Below are 17373 nucleotides of genomic sequence, written 5' to 3' on the forward strand. Positions count from 1 at the left end.
TACCTGGAGAGGTGATGCAGGCACAAAATAAAAGGCCTGAGAAGGGCTGGAGACGTCCATATGTGACAGCTCTCCTCTCCATGGCTGCTGCAGGCGGCTCTGGGTGTTTGGTTACCAACGTCACCCTCTGAGGCCTGTGTCTCCAGGGCTCACCTTGTCTCACAAAACCCCCTGGGTGCACAGCGAGGGCACGGTGCTGCCTCACACCAGTGTTCCCAGGCTCTCGCTCCGAATGAGGTCTGAAGTCGGGTCTGCCTTCACACATCCTGAAGCTTCCTCTAGAAGAAAATGGGATTTGGCTGCTCGGAATGGGCAGAGAGCTCTCCATTCGCATGATTCTCAAGGAGCGGAGCTCGAACACCATGGCTGCTTTTGTGAGGGTGGCTGGGGACATCCCACATCTACCTCTTATTTGTTTTACCTCTGGCTTGGGCAAAAACAATGATCCAAATTTATGAACGAGTTTTTAGGATTTAATATTGGATGAACTGTCTTGAATCCCCCTCCCTACGCCCACAAGTGCTATGGCCCTGAAGTCACACAGCAGTCTGTGACCAGGCAGCAGCCGGCAGCTCCTGAGCCACCCTTTTCCTCCAGAGCACTTGACACCTTTGGCCCCACACATGGCTCATGGACTAAGAAGGTGCGGCAAGCACTGGGGGACTTCCCACGTGGCCGGGCCAGAGCAAAGTCTGAGGAGTGTGCTAGAAATCCGATGTGCTGTTTGCTCTGTGACTTCAGGAGGGGACACTGAACCGGAGGAGCCTCAAGGGAGCCACCGCCCCGTTAGCCATAACCCCGCCCTTTCATCCTGCCTTCTCACCCAGCTGGAATCCAAATGATCCTGGTCAAACAGCTGCTTTAAAATGTAACTCAGTAGCTTTTCTAAAAGGCCAATTCAGTCAACATTTCATAAATGCCTACTGCATATAAGAACTGAGAGGTGATGGGATAAGACTCAGTTTGCCCCCTTTTAGGAACTCACAATATAGTGGTGAGGCAGCCATGGAGGACCCAAGCTCATAAGGGTCTCGGAGCACCTCAGATGCTGCACACTTGGGGTATGTCTGTCTCAGTCAAGATCTCTCTGTGAGAGAGAGAGAAGAAAGCAAGATCTGTATCACCTGTTTAAAGACATTGAAGGCATCCCAGGAGCCCAGCCGTCCTCTTGTGAAGCCATTATTCTTTGGTTTTATAATCAAAACTGTGCACGCATCTCATTCTTCATAGGTTTGTGTCTCTTTCCTGCCAGAAGTACAGGTTTAAGTGAGCCATCTTGAAACAGGACAGTAATGTCTAGCTAGAAATAACCATAATTGGCCGGGTGCGGTGGCTCACGCCTGTCATCCCAGCACTTTGGGAGGCCCAGGTGGGTGGATCACCTGAGATCATCTGAGGTCAGGAGACCAGCCTGGCCAACATGGTGAAACTCCGTCTCTGCGAAAAATACAAAAATTAGCCAGGCGTGGTGACGCGTGCCTGTAATCCCAGCTGCTCCGGAGGCTGAGGCAGGAAAATCACTTGAACCCGGGCGGCGGAGGCTGCAGTGAGCCAAGATCGCACCACTGCACTCCAGCCTGGGCAACAGATGGAGACTCCATCTAAAAAAAAAAAAGAAACCATAATTAAACCTTTGTCCCAAAACTGTGGGACGCTCCACCTGCATTTACAGTCTCTCTTCCGAGGTTGCCGAAGTGGGCGCGGCACTCAAAGCTGCACAGGAAGGGGCTGCCTGCATTTTCTTCTCTCTGCCCCTCTTCTGTTTCAGCTCCGAGGGGTTCTCTCATAAGGTTGGATTATTAAATCAATAAAGCATTGCTCGAGTGTCAGAGAGCTAACTGTGGTGTTTGTAAGAAGACATCACATCACACTCTGCCCAGTACCTCAGTACCAGCTAGCCCAGGCTGCCGACCAAGGACACGGGGGTTCAGAGACACCTGGCTCATCTCCAGACATTTTCTTAGCCATCAGCAGCTTTTTTGTGATTTTTTTTTTTTTTTTTTTTTGGTCTAGACTAGAGATGAGTTCTGCTGCTTCACATTTTTTTAATCCCTCACAGGGAGTTGCCACAATTGTCTTAGTCTGCAGTTAAACTAAATTTCTTTTTTTTTTTTTTTTTCCCAAGATGGAGTCTTGCTCTGTCACCCAGAGCTGGAATGCAGTGGCACAATCTCAGCTCAGTGCAACCTCTGCCTCCTGGGTTCCAGCAATTCTCCTGCTTCAGCCTCCTAAGTAGCTGGGATTACAGGTGGGTGCCACCATGCCTGGCTAATTTTTTTTTTGGTATTTTTAGTAGAAACGGGGTTTTGCCATGTTGGCCAGGCTGGTCTCGAACTCCTGGCCTTAAGCGATTCGGCCTCTCAAAGTGCTAGGATTACAGGTGTGAGCCAGCCTCTCAAAGTGCTAGGATTACAGGTGTGAGCCACCACGCCTGGGCAATTCAGCTGTTTTTTAGGTAGGGGTTACTTCAGTACACGTATTTTAAGCCTTCTCAGCATTTTTGTTCAACCAACCAAAGATTTTATTCTACCGTTTCTCTAAAAACAAAACTCCTGTCCCAAATCTGTGCTGGCATAGGAATATCTAGGACTATTGACTTCTCGACCTGTTGCAGTTTTTTAAAAAGTTGTCATCTAGCTTTGTATTGGGCTGCTGCCCTCAGAGCTTGAATGGGGCTTGGATAGACCTTTTTTCTGCCATCTCTGTGCAGGAGTCAACAGAGATCAGCTAGACTGGGACTTTGTTCTCTACGTGGGGGCTTGTTCTGGTGCATTATAATTACCTTAGTATGTTCAGCATTTTGAATTTTCTGCTTTGAATGCACTAGAAATTCTTTCTTCAAAATCATATCATATATATTAGGGTAAAAATACATTGCTCACATTCTTGAAGCAAAGCAATATTTCCTTCAGAGACTTGTCATTTCTTGAAGTCAGCATGGTAGGATAGAATATGTGAGGGATGGGCCGGGCGTGGTAGCTCACACCTATAATCCCAGCACTTTGGGAGGCCGAGGCGGGCAGATCACAAGGTCAGGGGTTTGAGACCAGCCTGGCCAATATGGTGAAACCCCATCTCTACTAAAAATAAACAATTTAGCCCGGCGTGTTGGCAGGTGCCTATAGTCCCAGCTACTCAGGAAGCTGAGGCAGGAGAATCGCTTGAACCCAGGAGGTGGAGGTTGCAGTGAGCCGAGATGGTACCACTGCACTCCAGCCTGGGCAACAAAGCGAAACTCTGTCTCAGAAAAAAAAAAAAAAAAAAAAAAAAGTGAGGGATGGTTTTCTAGCCTGTTCTTTTAACATTTGAAGATGTATAGCCTTAAAGAACTGCCATTTACTCCACAATCCAAACTGGTACATTAAAAAACATCATTTGGGCCAAGCACGGTGGCTCATGCCTGTAATCCCAGCAATTTGGGAGGCTGAGGCGGGCAGATCATTTGAGGTCAGGAGCTTGAGACCAGCTTGGCCAACACGGTGAAACCCCATCTCTGCTAAAAATACCAAAAAACAAAGCCGAGTGTGGTGGTGCAGACTGTAATCCCAGCGACTTGGGAGGCAGAGGTGGGGGAATTGCATGAACCAGGAGGCACAGGTTGCAGTGAGCCAAGATCACACCACTGCACTCCAACCTGGGAGACAGAGTGAGACAAAAAAAAAAAAAAAAAAAAAAAAATTGTGAGAAGGGAATTTTCTTTTCTGCTCTCCGCCTTCCTCTAGCTTTCCAACGAATAGGGACAAACTTACACTTTCTCCAACTCACGCTTGCCCAAGAAAGCGGCTATTTTTGCTTCTCATTTCCTATGTACATAGTTCTTAGGGACCTGAGTCATTAGCAAATGCCCCTTCCAATAGCACCCAGCCCTGCAGGAGCCCCCACTGTGGGCTCCAGCTCTCTCCGGCCTCCACGGACCACCAGGCAATGCCTTGTGCTTTTGGATTTTTTACTATAACAGCTTTATTGGGATACAAGTCACATAGCATACAGTTCACCCGTTTAAAGTATACATTCAATGGCATTTAGTGTGTTTACATCCCCACAGTCCATTTAAGAATGTTTTCATCTCCGGAAAAGAAATCATGGCCCATTTGCAGTCACTGCCCATCCCTGCCCCTGCCCTCACCGCCATGACCTGCTCCCCCAGGCCATCTCTTTCTTTTGGGCATCTCTCGAGGGAGGGGTGGACGGATTCTCCCTACTGAGGGCCACAGGCCTCTTTTCTGACCCTGAGGCCCTGATCCCTTCCCCACCGGCTCTGTCTGCTTCTGCCTCCCCTCCCGGGAAGGCAGATCCGGGTTCACTGTGGAGGGTGGCTTCATCCCCCAGGATTAGGCAGCAGACAGCCCACAGCATTACTGGCCCTGCCTTGGGACTCAGGGCACAAGGCCAGGCTGACCACAGAGAAGGTGCTTGGGATACACACCAGGTGCCCAGCACTCACTCCAGCTCCACACCTTAGAGGGGCTCGGGTAGGTTGAGGATGTGAGAATCTCAGGCTTCCAGGACCTGGGAAGCTGCTCACCAGCTGGCTCGGTGAAAATGGATTTTTGGGCTGGGCGCGGTGGCTCACACCTGTAATCCCAGCACTTTGGGAGGCCAAGGTGGGTGGATCACGAGGTCAGGAGTTCGAGACCAGCCTGGCCAGCATGGTGAAACCCTGTCTCTACTAAAAATACAAAAACTAGCCAGGCGTGGTGGCGGGTGCCTGTAATCCCAGCTACTCGGGATCCTGAGGCAGAGAATTGCTTGAACCCAGGAGGCGGAGACTGCAGTGAGCCAAGATCGTGCCACTGCACTCCAGCCTGGGTGACAGAGCAAGACTCCGTCTCAAAAAAAAAAAAGAAAAAAGGGATTTTTGTCTCGTTTTATACAAATAATAAGTAAGCAGAGGAAGAAAGAACCCTGAGGTGAGACCGTGAGTGGAGGAACTCTGGGATGAAATGTATGAGGCCTGCGTGGGGATCCGAGCAAGGGTCCATTGATGCTTGTTAGTGTGTGATGGGAACCAACAGAACAGAACCAAAAGCAAGTATGCAGCTGGGTCAAGGCTGGGCACAGTGGCTCATGCTTGTAATCCCAGCACTTTGGGAGGCCAAGGTGGGTGAATCACTTGAGGTCAGGAGTTCGAGACCAGGCTGGCCAACATGGCGAAATCCTATCTCTACTAAAAATACAAAAATTAGCCGGGTGTGGTGGTGTGCACCTGTGGTCCCAGCTACCCTGGAGGCTGAGGCAGGAGAATTGCTTGAACCTGGGAGGCAGAGGCTGCAGTGAGCTGAGATCGTGCCCCTGCACTCCATCCTGGGTGACAGAGCAAGACTCCTAAAAAATAATAATAAATTGTTTCCCATATTCAGTATTTTCTGCACTATAACCAACATGATCTTTCCAAAATGCTGTGTGGATGACTGTGCCTTGTTCCTTGTTGCTTAACTCTCATCCAGTTCTTTCAGGTTATTGACTGACATGTCATTTCCTCTCTGAAGTTTTTCCTGCACAGACCCCTTTCCCCAGAAGTGTGGCTTGGTAACATGCATGCTGTGTTTCCATCACACCCCAGGCTCACCTTGTCATAGGAGTTCCACACTCTAGGGCAGTTGCTGATGTTCTTATCTGAAGCCCTCGTTGGGTGGTAAGCTCTAGACAGCAGGAGCATGATTTATAGTGTGGTACTGGATTGTGTGCTTAGCAGGTGCATGTGTGTGGCTGTGATTCAGGGGATGCTGTGGGGGTGGGCTGAGGTTTGAAATCCAGCCGTGAAAGTAGGTGAGATGCAGCAGTGCACAGATGGGCGTCGCTGCCTTAGAAGCCGACATAGGAAGAGCCAGTGATGGACTTGAGCAGGGAGCAAGAAGCGAAAAACCATAGCCTGTGACCCATAGCTGCCCCCACTCCTTGCTTTTGTAAACACAGTTCAATGTAACAAAAGTGAGGCTCATTCCTTACCTTGGTACAGTTGAGTAGCTGCTACCCTAAAGCCTGCACAGCCCAGAATATTTACTACCTGGCCCTTTACCAAAGAGTTGGCCATGCCTCCTGAGGAATATAAAGGAGAGAATGGTGGAAAGTTAACTGTGAAGGGTAGGCGGAGCCACAGTAAATACCTAGGAAGACATAGGGCAGAAAACGTCTACGCTGATGTAGATGCAAGATGTCTACACTGGAATGCAAGATGTCTAGCTGGAAACTATGAGAAATCATTGAGAGAAATTAAAGAGCCAGATCTGTGCATCTAAATTGTCAGCGCATCAGACTCCCTGGAGGCTGCGTCCAACACAGACTGACAGGCCCAGCACCTGAGAGTTTCTAATGCAGCAGGTCTGGGATGGGACCCAAGAATGTTTCTAACAAGTTCACAGATGCTGCTTCTGGTCCAAAGACCACACTTTGAGAACCACACATCTAAATAAATGAAGCCATGCGCCATATTCATGGGTCAAGAAAAGATTGCAAAGACATCAGTTCTCTCCAATTTGAGAAACTTTTATGCAGATCCCAATTAAAGTCACAACAGGGGTATGTGTGTGTTTATGTGAATATGGAAACTGACAAACTGATACTAAAATTTATATGGAAATAAAAAAGGACTAAGAAAGCTAAACAGACTTAAGGAAGACTTTAAGAACTCCAACAAAACTGGAGGACTTTGCCAGATATCAAGACTTACTATAGAATGGGCACAGTGGCTCATGCCTACAATAACGCCACTCTGGGAAGCTGAGGCCAGAGGATTGCCTGAGCCCAGGAGTTCAAGACCAGCCTGGGCAATATAGTGAGACTTTGTCTCTACAAAAAATATATAAACATTAGCTGGGTATGGTAGTGTTTGCCTGTAGTTCTAGCCACTGGGGAGGCTGAGGTGGGAGGATCACTTGAGCTGGGGAGACCTGGGCTGCAGTGAGCTGTGATTGCACTGCCGCACTGTAGATTGGGCAACAGAGCAAGATACAGTCTCCAAAAAATCAACAAAAGACATATATGAAACATCAATATTTCATTATGTATATGCAAATATTTCAAAATGTGAACAAATCCAGAACACTTCTTATCCCAAGCATTTCCGATGAGGAGTACTCACCTGTATTATGGAGAAAAAAAAGCTCAACATCATTAGTCTTCGTGGAAATGACACTGAAAATCACAGTGAAATATGACTGCATTCCTCTCCTTCGGGGCGCTAGAGCAACCAGCCCTGCTGAAAGCACGTGTCAGTCAGTACAACCACTTCAGAAAGCTGTGTCCGCCCACCCAAGCGGACACACATCTTCAGACCCGGCGATTGTGCATAGGTTTATATCCAACAGATACGCATTGCTTATCCTCCCTAGCAATGTTCTGCCTGCCTACCTAACCCATGCCTAGGTATTTCCTTTTCCTGAGCCATCCTTTCAGGATTAAGCTAATAAGACCAGGGTAGCTTGAGAAATTTGCATGTGTTCTTGTGTTTTCATCCCCAAAACAACAGTGTACTATGCTTTCAACTGTAGTCTCTGAAATTGTGTAGACCACAGGCTCTTTGTGGGCCTGGGAGTTAGATGCTTTGGGTAGGTGGGCATTTGAATACCTCTCAGATCACAGTGTGGAAAGCATCAGACTACACCACATGCATCAGCTCTTAATCACTTCTGATAAGACAAAAAAAATACATTAGCAGGGCACAGACGTGCACCTGTAGTCCCAGCAACTCTGGAGGCTGAAGCAGGAGAATCGCTTGAGCCCTGGGGGCAGAGGTTACAGTGAGTCAAGATCGTGCCACTGCACTCAACAGCCTGGCAACAGGAGTGAAACCATTCCCCCCACATACAAAAAAAAAAAGTACAGCAGAAGCGGAGTCCACGCTCATAGTATTATAGAGTCAAACAGTCTATAAGATTTATAAAAGCATCAGTCCGCATGTACCACCTCCATTTCCTACTCAATGGGAGGTAACAGCTCTTTACTGTACCTATTGGTTATTTACCTCCACTATTGACATATTGCTATATATCCTTTCAGTTTTTTTTCATGTGTCTGTATTAAGTATGCATAATTTCAATCTGAGACAACAACTCTGTTATGGTGTCGGTGTGTATATTGCTGTACATAGATGATAGATAAATGCTTTCTCTCACATTAGTTTTTCTGTGGTTGATCATGGTTTCGGTTTTGCTTGCGTGGTTTCCTTTGTCACCCTTGGGCTTGCTGTGAACTAGACTACCTGCTGAGCGCACAGGTGGCTTCCTGGGGAGCCCTCATTATTCTAGGATTCCCTGCAGCTTTCTCATGTGGACGCTCCTGTTACCTGGCTCTGTGTCTTCTGTCTGGGTTTACTCCGTGTTTAGAGGAACAGCTACCCTTCCTGACTACCCTGCGGTAGCTTCCTCAGAAAGGCTGACATGGGAGATCAGATTGAAGACCTTGCATGACTTAAAAACACCTTTATTCTTCCGTAGTTCTAATTAATAATCGGATTATGTATAGGATTCCAGTTCAGAATTTATCCGGGTTTTGAGCCCCCATTGTCTCCCGGCTTCTGGTGTTGCTGCTGAGAAGTCTGCTGCTGTTTTCTGATTCCTGATCTTTTGTTTGTTTAAATTGTTTGGAAGTTATTTCAAACTTAATGGAGTCATAAGAATAGTACAGAGAACTCCCACATACCCTTTAATTAGATTCACCAATTTTTAAATTTTTTCCACATTTTAACATGCGCTCTCTCTATACACACACACACTCTTTATTTTTTCTGAACCATTTGAATGTAGTTGCTACATAATGCTCCCCTCAATACTGAAGTACATTTTAAAAACAAGGATATTATTCTCTTACATAACTTACACAGGCAGTTATCAAATTCTGATTTCTGATTTATTTATTTTTATTTGAAACAGAGTCTTGCTCTGTCACCCAGGCTGGAGTGCAGTGGTGCAATCTTGGCTCATTGCAACCTCTGCCTCCCAGGTTCAAGGGATTCTCCTGCCTCAGCCTCCTGAGTAGCTGGGATTACAGGTGCACGCCACCATGCCCGGCTAATTTTTTTTTTTTTTTTTTTTTTGAGACGGAGTCTTTCTTTGTCCCCCAGGCTGGAGTGCAGTGGCGCGATCTCGGCTCACTGCAAGCTCCGCCTCCTGAGTTCACGCCATTCTCCTGCCTCAGCCTCCCGAGTAGCTGGGACTACAGGCGCCCGCCACCACGCCCAGCTAATTTTTTGTATTTTTAGTAGAGACGGGGTTTCACCGTGTTAGCCAGGATGGTGTCGATCTCCTGACTTCGTGATCCGCCCGCCTCGGCCTCCCAAAGTGCTGGGATTACAGGCTTGAGCCACCGCGCCTGGCCGCCCGGCTAATTTTTGTATCTTTAGTAGAGACAGGGTTTTACCATGTTGGCCAGCCTGGGCTCGAACTCCGGAGCTCGAGTGATCCACCCACTTCAGCCTCCCACAGTACTGCGATTACAGGCGTGAGCCACTGCACCTGGACTCTGATTTCTGATCTTTTGTATGTGACCTGCTTTTTCACTCTGGGAAGCTTTCTGGATCTTTTCTTGGCTTTCAATATTCCTTTTTTTTTTTTTTTTTTTTTTTTTTGAGACAGAGTCTCGCTCTGTCGCCCAGGCTGGAGTGCAGTGGCACGATTTCGGCTCACTGCAAGCTCTGCCTTCCGGGTTCCCGCCATTCTCCTGCCTCAGCCTCCCGAGTAGCTGGGACTACAGGCGCCCACCACCACGCCTGGCTAATTTTTTGTATTTTTAGTAGAGACAGGGCTTCACCATGTTAGCCAGGATGGTCTCGATCTCCTGACCTTGTGATCCGCCCGCCTCGGCCTCCCAAAGTGCTGGGATTACAGGCGTGAGCCACTGCGCCCGGCACTTTCAATATTCTGAAATGTCACAATGATGCATACCTTGGCATGGGTCTGTTTGATTTTTATTCATTAGGTTGTACACTAAGGACCCCTTTCAGTTTGGAAACTCACGTGTTCCTGTTTAGGGGCATTTCCCTGAATTATTTTATAATTTCTTCCTCTCATTTTCTCTGATTTCTCTTTCTGGAACTCTCATTATTCACCTAGTGGCCCTCCCAAATCTATCCTTTGATTTTCTTATCCTTTCTTTTGATAGTTTTCTGATTTTACAACTTTATCTTTTAGGCTTTTATTTAGTTTTTCATTTTTTTCTTCTGTTTGTTAGTATTTTTTTTGTTTGTTTCTAAGTCTTCTTTTGTCCTGTAAAGAAAAAAAAATGATGCTGTTTATGGATTCAGTATCCCCTCTTATCTGACAACTGATGATAGCCTTTTTGAAGTTTTCCACCACTCCACGTAGTTCGTTTCCTGTAAGTTGCTTTTTTGTCCTTTGATTTTGATAGCTGTTTCACGTTAACAGGTTTCCTCAGACGCTCGGTGGTTATTAGATATCTGCACATACTCCAGAGTAGGACAGTAAGAAACTGCTGTGCAGTTCTACATTCGTTGACTGTAATCTTTACCTGTGGATTGATCTTGCTAGGGAACCCTTGGGATCAGCCTTTTTTGGCTCTTGGATTCCTCAGGTTTCCCAGAGATGACGTGCACAGTCCTCCGTCTGGAGGGCGGTCACTTGGCTGCACTGACAGCCCACACTGTTAACACGGCACTCCACCATCAGCTTTTGCACCATGGCCCCACTTCAGGGTTCCTCTGTCACCTTTTTCAAGAGTAAGTGGCAAGTTTTGTGCCGGGATGAGCTCATTGCTTCTGAAAGAGACTTTCAAACAGTTCAGCTCTCTTCACTGTCACCTTGCCCACACTTCCAGAGCCACTCAGCACCTCCAGGGCCTGAGCTTCTGGGCAGTTCTGCGGCACGCAGCAGGTGGGTCACTGGCTTTCCTGGGCCTTCTCAGTCAGTTTCCACCTGTCCTGCTCTCCGGCTGCCCTGCTTTTGGCTCTTGGATTCTTCAAGTTCCCCAAAGATGACGCATGCTCCACCATCTCTCTTCCTGTTATTTTGTCGTTGTGATTTGTGCCTTAAAAAATCCCTTTGTTTTGGTAAGGTTTCTAGTGAGAAAGGAGATAAATATGTGAGTTCAATCCACCATCTTTAAGCAGAAGTTTCCCGTGATTATGTAAAAACAGGTGTGTCGGATAGCAGTAGGCTGACTGCAGCTCTCCAGTGTGCTCCCAAAAGGGTGCTTTTTGTCACTGACTTGCTAGGAACCCCAAGGCGAGGTCCCGTTATTAACAGCTTTGAGGCTCTGTTATTTGCTCCGCCTTTCGGAGCACGTTCTCTTCCGTCTGGGTGATGGAGAGGCACACGCAGGCACTGTGTGGCAGGGTACTCTCAGGACACAGTGAGTTCCACCCTGGGCTATGGACCACTCCCAACTTTGCTTCAGCTTTTGTCTCTTTAGTGAAGCCACTGTTTGTTTTCTCTCTTCCATTCCCAATCCCCAAACCTGTACTCTAGGATGATGAGAGCCTGAAGTACCTCACCCATGAGGAAAAGGACGTCCTCCTGTTTTTTGAGGAGACGATTGACTCCCTAGACGAGGACTTTGAGGAGCCAGTGCTGTGCGATGGGGGAGTGTGCTGCCTCTGCTCCCCGTCTCTGGAGGAGAGCACCTCCGGTCCCTCCGAGCCTGAAGATGTCATTGACTTAGTGCAGCCAGCACCTGGCGCCAGGGAAGCCGACGGCCTTCCGGAGGGGACCCAGGCAGCAGGTGAGGGGGAAGACAGGCCATCCCTGGGATGTGGTTTGCTGGTGTCTGTGAGACCCAGAGATACTTCTTTTGTGTTCCCCTGTGTTTGCCAGTAGAAGTTGTTGAGTCTTACTAGATTTTTATAGGAGAAAATAATCCTTGGCAGTTTCATCGTCCAGCAAAGGGAAATGCCAGAGGGACTAGAATAAAGAATGGAATGGGCCAGGCGCGGTGGCTCACGCCTGTAATCCCAGCACTTTGGGAGGCCGAGGCAGGTGGATCACGAGGTCAGGAGATCGAGACCATCCTGGCTAACACGGTGAAACCCCGTCTCTACTAAAAAATACAAAAAATTAGCCAGGCGTGGTGGCGGGCGCCTGTAGTCCCAGCTACTCGGGAGGCTGAGGCAGGAGAATGGCATGAACCCGGGAGGCGGAGCTTGCAGTGAGCCGAGACTGCGCCACTGCACTCCAGCCTGGGTGACAGAGCGAGACTCCGTCTCCAAAAAAAAAACAAAAAAAAAAAAAGAAAGAATGGAATGAACTGGGCACATAAGTGGAGTTTACATTTTTTTTAATACACAATGCATACATGCACAGAAAGAAAATTGGAAATGGCTTCCAGGTAATTATTCTATTTTACAGGCTGGGCGCCATGGATCACTTGAGGCCAGAAATTCAAGACCAGCCTGGCCAACACGGTGAAACCTCATCTCTACTAAAAAATACAAAAATTAGCTGGCGCACACCTGTAGTCCCAGCTGGTCCGGAGGCTGAGGCACGAGAATCACTTGAACCTAAGGAGGCGGAGGTTGCAGTGAGCTGAGATCGTGCTACTGCACTCCAGCCTGGGTGGCAGAGCGAGACCCTGTCTCAAAAAAATAAAGAGAATCTAATACCACTGCTGACGTGGCAGGAGGTGGAGCTCGGTAATGCGAGCCATGGTTAGTGGCTGTAGATACAAATGAAGCTTGGCTCACTCACCACCACGTCCTGCTGTGCACCCCGGTTCCTAACAGGCCAGACCAGTACCAGGGTTGTTCGGGATCTCTGAACTGGAGGGAAATGGGCAGAGATAAATATCTTCCAGTTTTTTTCCCCGATTGGAAAGGATACTGTGAACAAATGTGGCCAAGGGATTAACATTAGAAGGGATTAGGAAAATTTTTTTTTGCTCTGGTAAGGATAAAATACTGTCATTTGTCTTGAGCCACTAGAAATAGTGTGTGCACGTGTGTACACATATATGTCTTTTAAGCAAGGCTATGTATTACTCAGAACTTCACATACTACGGTTATGGATTCCATGTAAATATGGAGCTTGGTTTGCAGCCATCTCTTCAAAGAGGAGAAGTAATGTACTGTACATTTTTATTGTGATTCTGCTTTGAAATAGAGTTCCAAAAGTAATTTGAACCAGCCGATCCTTTTAAGATGTGAGATCACGTAGTCATGCCAAGGAAGACACTCTTTTGAAAAATCAGCTACACCTGTCCATCAGTTCTCTAACATTATATTTTCATAACAATTCTTCTTTCATTTTTCTGAGAAGGAACTCGCTCACTCACCCAGGCTGGAGGGCAATGGCACAGTCCTGGCTCACTGCACCCTCCAACTCCTGGGTTCAGATGATCCTCCCACCTCAGCCTCCCAAGTAGCTGGCACTACAAGCATGTGCCACCATGCCTGGCTAATTTTTTTTTATAGTGATGGGGTCTCACTATGCAGCCCAGGCTGGTCTCGAACTCTTGGGCTCAAGTGTTCCCACCTCAGCCTCCAAGATTGCTGGGATTATAGGTGTGAGCCACCACACCTGGCATATTCATAACAACTTTAAGTGCCCACAGAGTACAGAGGAACATAAAAAGATATGGATTTCAGGTTTTTTGTTGTTTTTTTTTTTTTCCTGAGACAGAGTCTCACTGTGTCGCTCAGGCTAGAGTGCAGTGGTGCCATCTCAGCTCACTGCAGCCTCCGCCTCGCAAGTTCAAGTGATTCTCTTTCCTCAGCCTCCGGAGTAGCTGGGACTATAGGCACACGCCACCACACCGAGCTAATTGTTGTATTTTTAGTAGAGACAAGGTTTCACCACGTTGGCCAGGCTGGTCTTGAACTTCTGGCCTCAAGTGATCCACCTGCCTCGGCCTCCCAAAGTGCTGGGATTACAGGTGTGAGCCACCACGCCCGGCCCAGTGTTGTATTGAGAGACAGGTGCATAAGTACAGCAGTGCCAGGTGATCTGTGATTGATACATGCTATGTAAGGACTCAGAGGCAGACCTGTTAAATTCTCTGTCATAGAGGAAAGTGACACAGCTACATGTCCCTCATCCAGAAAGACCTGCTGGTGTCGGTGTGTGCCACACACTTTCTAGCCTCAATTTCCCCTTTGTAAACTCCCCTGATGAGTTGGTCAATACTTGCGTCCTGTCCCAGCCTAAGGGGCTGGAGCCTCAGCAGCCCACATGGATGGAATGTCTCCTAGGTGCGGACTGTCTGACTTGCAGGGCTATCGTGATTTGTCCCGTATCAACGTGAGGTCATGAGCATGACATACCACCTTCTCCTTACCAAGTCCCGGGAACGGAGAGAGGAGTTGACTCACAGGCAGCACCGGGGAAGTTGGTGTCAGGTCCAGGTTGAGGCTTTTTTTCAGTTCAGTGAGAGGGAACTTCATGCATTTACTTTCACGTGGGCCGGTGGCTCACAGGCTCCTCCCTCGTCTTCCAGGGCCTGCACCTGCTGGGAAGGAGCACAGGAAACAAGATGCTGAGACTCCTCCACCTCTGGACCCCCCGGCTCCCGAGACCCTTCCCGCGCCACCACCGCTGCCCAACACCCCCGATCCCCCCAGGAGGGAGCTGCGCGCCCCCTCCCCGCCGGTGGAGCACCCCAGACTCCTGCGCTCCGTTCCCACACCCCTCGTTATGGCGCAGAAGATTTCCGAGAGGTTGGCAGGGAACGAAGCCCTCTCGCCCACCTCCCCGTCCAGGGAGGGCCGGCCCGGGGAGTGGAGGACACCGGCCGCCCGCGGGCCCCGCAGTGGAGACCCTGGCCCGGGGTCCAGCCACCCGGCGCAGCCCAGGGCCCCCCGCTTCCCCAGCAACATCATCGTCACCAACGGCGCGGCCCGGGAGCCCCACAGGACCCTGTCCAGGGCGGCCGTCAGCGTGCAGGAGCGCAGGGCGCAGGTGCTGGCCACCATCCACGGCCACGCCGGCGCCTTCCCCGCCGCGGGGGACGCGGGTGAGGGGTCCCCAGGGAGTGGCTCCTCCCCGGAGCCGGTGGCGCGTGGCCAGGGCCTGCCGGGCCCGGCTGAGAGTCTCCGGGCAGGTGGTCAGGCTCCGCGGGGCCCGGCGCTGGCCAACGGCTTCCCGAGTGCGCACGAGGCCCTGAAGAGCGCACCCAGCGCCTTTGCGCCCGCTGGGAAGTCCCTCTGCTTCCGCCCCGGCCCAGCCCTGCCCAGCACGCGGGCCCGCCAGAGCTTCCCCGGGCCCCGGCAGCCCAACGGCGGCCAGGACTGGCGCCACGCAGACTCCCTGCCCCGGCCCCAGGGCATCACCGTGCAGTTCGCGGGCCGCGGCTCCTCGGAGGAGGCGCGCAGGGAGGCCCTGCGGAAGCTGGGGCTGCTCAGGGAGAGTTCGTGAGGGCCGCGCGGGCTCCGGTCCACCCAGTTTCTCCCCACCCTGAAGAGAGGGTGGAAGAGTCGCTGCACCCAGGAGCTGTTTGGCCTAAAATGGAAGTGACAGCGGGAGCCCCGACCTCTGTGGTGCATCAGAGTCTAGAGGTGCCAGGCTGGGGCCTCCTGGCTGAGCCCGCACCGCAGGCTTCAGCCACCGGAACAGAGAACTCTTCCCTAAAGGAATCTGGCTGGGGGCTTGTCTCCCTTTTCCCAAGAACTGAGAGAATAACCTGTTAGACCCATAGGTTTCCGTGATGTGTAAATGCCATCTTTTGGGGGTTGGGAGGAGCAGGACTGGTCTGATTATCATTCTTGAGTCTCATCTACCCTTTTCTCGAAGTACATGACATGAAAGTCAGTTCAGATCCCTTCCACTCAGGATTCTCGCCGCCTTTTCTAAGAAAATAATAAAAAATGCTGGTTTCATTTTGTAATGTCTTAATATACTTTTGTTTTTGAAGGGTGAGGCATCATGATACTTTGCTTTTGTTTCTTGACGTAATTTAGTTTGCCCAGTTTTGTTTTTTTACTGAAAACTGAAATATGAAACCTTTAGATTTTGAGTTTTGGGAGTGAAATGGAAAAGTGGTAATTTTGAGAAAGCAAGTCTCATCAGACTCTGAGGTGAGCCTGTGTTTGTGTATGTATGTTTTTAGATACGTATGTGTCAACATATACATGCATAGGTATCCTGGGTGTCCACATGCATCATTATTACATAAATAGAAACTTCTGAACACCCTCCTAAGTCACTACAGGATGCCAGCGCTTCCTATTCTTGGGTAGACAGAGCCACCTCAGCATCCTGATGGATGATACAAGAAATTGTTACTTCTTAGTATGGAAGTGTCTTAAAGACACGTCTCCATGATATTTTGGTGAACCCAAAGTGCTTTTTCCTCAACAAAATGTTCCTCTGTTCCCAATGAAAGTAATATTCCCTGCTTCCAAGTAAGCAAGACTGTTTGCTAAAGAAGGAACTTTTTAGAAAACTAATCTCCTTTATCATCTAATTTTAGTTCTGCATGTTCTGAGGTAGCCAGTCAACAGAATGAAGCAAAAGATTCTTGAAGATCCACCGACCGTCATGTTCCACAAGCAAGATTTCAGAATTAATAGGGAAAAACCAGTGAACGAGGTTGCACAGCAGGAAAAGAACTGGTTTCCTCCCAGACAGTGTCTTACACGCTGAGTTATGCCACAAGCGTTATTATCAAAACTATTTAAGGCTGGAGTCTTAGACCTCTAAAAATAGACGGGAAGGGTTGCCCTGAGCAGTCACACCCTTGTGTTTTTATGTCTCTGCCAGCGCCGTAACAGAGCCTGTTTCTTTCCTGTTGAGTATTACTTAAATTCAGACTTCAGTGTGCTGTGAAGGGCATTTTTAATAGTATTCCATTTGCCTTGTAAGTTATATAAAGTGCATGATTATAATTTTTTCCTTAGAAATGCAATATTTAGTTTCATCCAGCTCTTATTCTCATGAATAATAACCTCATAGATTCTTGATCTTAATTTAAATAGGTGCTTTAATTTTACAGCTTTCAAAAGTAGTTACTGTAAATTTTAGTCCTGTTAATGCTGGATTGGTTTAAAGGATTTATAAGGGCTGTGTTTTCTCTTTACAAAGCAAGATGCCATACAGTGTTCAATAATAGAAGGTCTTGATACAAGCGGCATTTTAAATATTCTTTATAGATGAGGACTGCATCTTTTTCACTGACCCTATGATTTCACTGTGAGTAGGGTGAACTGGACTGCATATTAGTTTATTTGTTGCCATAATCACATTTTTGAAAAATAAATTTGAGTTTTTTCTTAAGCTTGTTTTTGCATTGCATGCTATATTCTCAGTTACTTTCTTTTAAATAGTTACACTCTTCTATTTATTCATAATTTCTTCTCTTTATTCATAGTTACACTGACTATCACTCTGGTCATTCTTGTGTCTAAAACCCTACTAATTATAGCCATATGTTTTGTACAAAGTTCAAATTATAGCTGCTGCTAAACTAACCTGTAGGTATACTTATGTTAGAAA

At 48.3% G+C, this 17373-nt stretch overlaps 1 protein-coding gene across 4 annotated transcripts in view; it reads left to right on the forward strand.

Annotated features, from left to right (window-relative positions):
* PROSER2 (proline and serine rich 2) overlaps nucleotides 1-17154 on the forward strand; it is a 50157-nt gene extending 33003 nt beyond the window's left edge. For all 4 annotated transcript variants that reach the window (XM_055296527.2, XM_063610079.1, XM_063610080.1 and 1 more), the window contains 2 exons: nucleotides 11421-11673; nucleotides 14381-17154. In XM_055296527.2, coding sequence (XP_055152502.2) covers nucleotides 11421-11673; nucleotides 14381-15297 — 1170 coding nt within the window. In that variant the 3' untranslated portion in view covers nucleotides 15298-17154. The remainder of the gene's footprint in view (nucleotides 1-11420; nucleotides 11674-14380) is intronic.
* The last annotated feature ends 219 nt before the right edge of the window (nucleotides 17155-17373 follow it).

This window comes from Symphalangus syndactylus, chromosome 10 (genome assembly GCF_028878055.3).
Source record: "Symphalangus syndactylus isolate Jambi chromosome 10, NHGRI_mSymSyn1-v2.1_pri, whole genome shotgun sequence".
NCBI lineage: Eukaryota > Metazoa > Chordata > Mammalia > Primates > Hylobatidae > Symphalangus > Symphalangus syndactylus.